Here is a 6,297-nt window from a genome sequence, read left to right on the forward strand (position 1 = left end):
AAGTCATACAATGTGTAAGTAAAACATTAATTTTCAATAGATAGATATTTTCAAAGTTTGGCATAAGGTCATTCCACGTCATATATGTCACAACTCAACTTCGACCACATTTTGTAAACGCAACCACAGAATATTGGTCAACTGATTGACTCCTTCCATCTATTCTTGGATCTAACGTCATATTTTCCTATCGGTCTATCATCTACACATGGATCTAACGTCATATTTTCTTATCGGTCTATCATCTACACATGGATCTAACGTCATATTTTCTTATCGGTCTATCATCTACACATGGATCTAACGTCATATTTTCTTATCGGTCTATCATCTACACATGGATCTAACGTCCTATTTTCTTATCGATCTATCATCTACACATGGATCTAACGTCCTATTTTCTTATCGGTCTATCATCTACACATGGATCTAACGTCCTATTTTCTTATCGATCTATCATCTACACATGGATCTAACGTCATATTTTCCTATCGGTCTATCATCTACACATGGATCTAACGTCCTATTTTCTTATCGGTCAATCATCTACACATGGATCTAACGTCCTATTTTCTTATCGATCTATCATCTACACATGGATCTAACGTCATATTTACTTGTCAGTCACATCAAATACACATGGATGTAACGTTAGATTTACTTGTCAGTCTATCATCTACACATGGATCTAACGTAAAGTCAGTCACATCAAATACACATGGATCAAACGTTAGATTTACTTGTCAGTCACATCAAATACACATGGATCAAACGTTAGATTTACTTGTCAGTCACATCAAATACACATGGATGTAACGTTAGATTTACTTGTCAGTCTATCATCTACACATGGATCTAACGTAAAGTCAGTCACATCAAATACACATGGATCAAACGTTAGATTTACTTGTCAGTCACATCAAATACACATGGATCTTACGTTAGATTTACTTGTCAGTTACATCAAATACACATGGATCTAACGTTAGATTTTATTGTCAGTCACATCATCTTCACATGGATCTAACGTTAGATTTACTTGTCAGTTACATCAAATACACATGGATGTAACGTTAGATTTACTTGTCAGTCACATCAGATACACATGGATGTAACGTTAGATTTACTTGTCAGTCACATCAAATACACATGGATCTAACGTTAGATTTAATTGTAATTCTATCATCTGAACATGGATCTAACCTTAGATTTAGTTGTCAGTCTACCATCTGAACATGGATCTAACGTTAGATTTACTTGTCAGTCTATCATCTGAACATGGATCCAACGTTAGATTTACTTGCCAGTAACATCATCTACACATGCATCTAAGGTTAGATTTACTTGTAATTCTATCATCTACAAATGGATCTAACGTTAGATTTACTTGTCAGTCTATCATCTACACATAGATCTAACGTTAGATTTACTTGTCAGTCACATCATCTACATATGGACCTAACGTTAGATTTGTTTGTCGTCACATCATCTACATATGGATCTAACGTTAGATTTACTTGTCAGTCACATCAAATACACATGGATCTAACGTTAGATTTATTTGAGGGTCAACATCATCTACACATGGATCTAACGTTAAATTTGTTTGTCGTCACATCATCTACATATGGATCTAACGTTAGATTTATTTGTCAGTCTATCATCTGAACATGGATCCAACGTTAGATTTACTTGCCAGTAACATCATCTACACATGGATCTAACGTTAGATTTGCTTGTCAGTCACATCAAATACACATGGACCTAACGTTAGATTTACTTGTCAGTCTATCATCTACATATAGATCTAACGTTAGATTTACTTGTAATTCTATCATCTACACATGGATCTAACGTTAGATTTGCTTGTCAGTCACATCATCTACACATAGATCTAACGTTAGACTTACTTGTAATTCTATCATCTACAAATGGATCTAACGTTAGATTTACTTGTCAGTCTATCATCTACATATAGATCTAACGTTAGATTTGCTTGTCAGTCACATCATCTACACATAGATCTAACGTTAGATTTACTTGTAATTCTATCATCTACACATGGATCTAACGTTAGATTTGCTTGTCAGTCACATCATCTACACATAGATCTAACGTTAGATTTACTTGTCAGTCTATCATCTGAACATGGATCCAACGTTAGATTTACTTGCCAGTAACATCATCTACACATGCATCTAAGGTTAGATTTACTTGTAATTCTATCATCTACAAATGGATCTAACGTTAGATTTACTTGTCAGTCTATCATCTACACATAGATCTAACGTTAGATTTACTTGTCAGTCACATCATCTACATATGGACCTAACGTTAGATTTGTTTGTCGTCACATCATCTACATATGGATCTAACGTTAGATTTACTTGTCAGTCACATCAAATACACATGGATCTAACGTTAGATTTATTTGAGGGTCAACATCATCTACACATGGATCTAACGTTAAATTTGTTTGTCGTCACATCATCTACATATGGATCTAACGTTAGATTTATTTGTCAGTCTATCATCTGAACATGGATCCAACGTTAGATTTACTTGCCAGTAACATCATCTACACATGGATCTAACGTTAGATTTGCTTGTCAGTCACATCAAATACACATGGACCTAACGTTAGATTTACTTGTCAGTCTATCATCTACATATAGATCTAACGTTAGATTTACTTGTAATTCTATCATCTACATATGGATCTAACGTTAGATTTGCTTGTCAGTCACATCATCTACACATAGATCTAACGTTAGATTTATTTGTCAGTCTATCATCTACACATAGATCTAACGTTAGATTTACTTGTCAGTCTATCATCTACATATAGATCTAACGTTAGATTTACTTGTCAGTCACATCATCTACATATAGATCTAACGTTAGATTTACTTGTAATTCTATCATCTACACATGGATCTAACGTTAGATTTGCTTGTCAGTCACATCATCTACACATAGATCTAACGTTAGATTTACTTGTCAGTCTATCATCTACACATAGATCTAACGTTAGATTTACTTGTCAGTCACATCATCTACATATTGACCTAACTTTAAATTTGTTTGTCGTCACATCATCTACATATGGATCTAACGTTAGATTTATTTGTCAGTCACATCATCTACACATGGATCTAACGTTAGATTTATTTGTCAGTCACATCATCTACACATGGATGTAACGTTAGACGTACCTCCTCGTCACGATACATGACGTGCACTTGGATCTAGCTTTAGACCTCCCATTCACTTTGTGTACATTTGGGTGTCGCGTTAGACTTACCGGCCATGACATGTACATTTGGGTTTGGCGTTAAATGTGTGTAGCACCTCCTACGTTACTGTCTCTTCAACTGCAGCTATTGCACCGTGGGACTTCTCCCTGACCTGTATCACCGACGTAGTGGTAACAGCATACCTCGACGACGGATCCGCGAGTCCATGACGACGCAACATATCGAACGCTTCCACCTTCCTCCTCGGAGTCCAGAAAAAAACCATGCAGTCATGTACACACACGACGGCCATTGCACACAATGTGACAAGCAAGGCTCCACAACCAATCAGAATCGACGAAATCCTACTGTCATGTGCAGTGGAACGCTTCCGGAAATATGAACTCAAATTTTTGTAGCTGAGTAACAAATAGTTAGAAAAATTCCTTTTTGAAACCGTTTTTTGATTGACATCGGATGTACTTGAAGATAATGTATTATCGGGAGATGTTGGAGTGGAAGGGTTGGTTGTCAGAATGCTGCTTGCCGTAGATGTAGACGAGGATGTTGATGTTGGACCCGAGGTTGTAGTATCATATTCTGGGATGGAAATGTTAAGGTTAGTGAACTCCGCCGTTTTAACATATAACGTATACTGTCCACAGCCCAAATCCAGCTGTGTTATAGCATCAGTCACCGCAAATTACTACAGTAAAGATAATAAGCTTGAGGTTACCTTCTTCGCAAACTGTTCCAAAATACCCTTCCACACAAGAACAGTTGTAGGTATTCATGCCATTGATACAGACGCCGTCGTGGAGGCAGGGCTCAGACAAGCATTCATCGATATCTGAAGATAACACAATATACAAGTACGTTGTCAATATCTCAGATTCCTATCATTAACCTCGCTATGACCATTGTTTTAGTAATTTCATGGCGTATAAACTTTATCTTGATAGCAGTAACGCAGAAGTTTACCCCATGATTAAAAACTCATTGCGCTGTGTATTGTACTGACAGACCAAGGGTCTTGGTGCATCTTGGAATTGAAACCCGGACCAGTAGGTCCTGGAAACCAATGTTGTACATAAAAATACTTAAACCCCGACCACAAGATCAGGTGGCTAGAACCCTCAACATCAACCTATGGAATAAAGGACGCTATGAAAATATTCGTGCCAGAAATTAACAGATCGAGGCATCTTCTTGTCGACTATATAGTTTTACTCAACAGTCCTGCAGACATTCATTGTAACTCTCAGGTGGACGCTTAAAATGTTATATTGTCACTCAGTCAATGTCTTCACAACGCCTTGTTACATTGTCATCTTTCTACATCACTCCCATCCCCCGTAAGACAGCAAGGGTGGCCCAGTCTCCTAAGACGCTGCAATCAACTGTGCTGCGATGCGTCCCTTTGGCGTAATGCAAGCCTATGGTCTTGGGTTTGAATCCCGACTCTTCCTGATTATGTTATTCAGGTTTGTTAGCACCATGGTCGTAAATTTGATCAAAGTTCAAAACTTCTCAGACCTGCTATAAATGAAGTATTGTTCAAAACGACGTTTAACCAAACTCACGCACTCACTCATCTTATTCCGTGGAAACAGTGGAGTATCCATGTTAAACTGTAGCATGGTGTCTCAGTGGGTTAGCACTGTAAAACCGACATACGTGTGGAAACGTGCACGCAAACACACTCAGATGTACATGCACGTTGCAAGATAAGTGACATAATGTTGAACGCGACGTTGAACCCCATTTCACCTCTGAAGCAGCCCTAGCTGATCGTCAATAACAAAGGAAGGTTCACGCCTTCAGTTGGATTTGTTGACATGAAAGTTTTGTTGTAAAGTGATAACGCTAGATCCTTGTGAAAACGATATTAGGGTTAAACAGAGCTATATCCGTATCCATCAAGTTCTTCACATACGTTCAGAACAACCACAAAACTTGTTATGACTACCAAATATTGTCTTCCATTTCGTACGGAGGTTTCAATTTCAAACCCTCAGGCCTGTGGGGGAGCTACTTCCTGGTATGTATGACTGATACATGGGGAGTTCCAGTAGGGCTATGAGCAGTCTGCTATTCATGGACACGGATCAGGAAGTAGAACTGACCTACGGGACCTCTCTCACCACGTGACATACATACGTGCTCGTATGTCCAACTGATAAATGTGATAGTGATCTACCTGTCTGACAGTACGTGCCAATGTAGCCGGGTGCACAGGTGCACATGTAGCCGCTGACACCGTCCACACAAGTAGAGTTATGGTGACACACATGGTGCGCACATTCATCGATATCTGCAAGACAAAAACAGTAACACACGTCGGTCAGTAAAATTTGTCATAGGCGATTGAGGAGGAAATTTATTTCCTATATATCCGATATTTAAGTTTATTTGAATCAACCCTTAAACCCATTCATATAGACAAACATACAAATCATATTACATCTCACGCAACGTGTCATATTACAATGTCGATAATATTTTTCTTACATGACGCGAGGTCATATTCATGAGGACGACCTCACTGCTTCAAAAGAAATGGAAAATATTCAGTTTCCTGTCTAGATCATGTGCCACAGCTTGAAGCTGCCAAGACGTCGTGATATATGCCTATCATAATGCGTTTGTCATAAACAGAATGTGTTACAATCATAAATCTGTTGATGTGGTTCAAGGACTTTGTGCTGTGTGAACTCGCCATGAAGCCAAGCATATACACAGTGAAACACACACCTCTCCAACCCTATCAGTTAGTCTGTGTCGCGATGACATGACACGCCAGTCAGAAGAAAAACTTACAGAGCTTTGAATGTTTAAGTATGTCATCGGAGATTCAATATATCTGACGGGGGCACAGGTGGCGGGGTTGTTCTGGGGCGCTTCAATACGCTGTGCAGAGTTACCTCCCATTAGCCGTGTATGTTCCTGGGTTTCAATCTATGTGTGAGTATATTTCTAGGTTTGTCCGTACCATGTGTCTGTGCTCGCGAATTTTACTGAACTTACACATAAATCTTACACGCCGTAATATAAGTGGTGA

The 6,297-nt window shown here is 38.5% G+C and overlaps 1 protein-coding gene across 1 annotated transcript; it reads right to left on the reverse strand.

The window, feature by feature from the left end:
• Positions 1–618: 618 nt before the first annotated feature.
• On the reverse strand, positions 619–5,547 carry LOC125384444 (delta-like protein A). The gene is made up of 3 exons (XM_048403679.1): positions 5,437–5,547; positions 3,973–4,086; positions 619–3,836 (listed from the first exon to the last, which is right to left on the reverse strand). The coding sequence occupies exons 1-3, from the start codon at positions 5,480–5,482 to the stop codon at positions 3,355–3,357; spliced, it is 642 nt and encodes a 213-aa protein (XP_048259636.1). The 5' UTR covers positions 5,483–5,547; the 3' UTR covers positions 619–3,354.
• Between the last annotated feature and the right edge of the window lie 750 nt (positions 5,548–6,297).

This window comes from Haliotis rufescens, unplaced genomic scaffold, assembly GCF_023055435.1.
Source record: "Haliotis rufescens isolate VD_foot unplaced genomic scaffold, xgHalRufe1.0.p SCAF_1, whole genome shotgun sequence".
Classification (NCBI taxonomy): domain Eukaryota; kingdom Metazoa; phylum Mollusca; class Gastropoda; order Lepetellida; family Haliotidae; genus Haliotis; species Haliotis rufescens.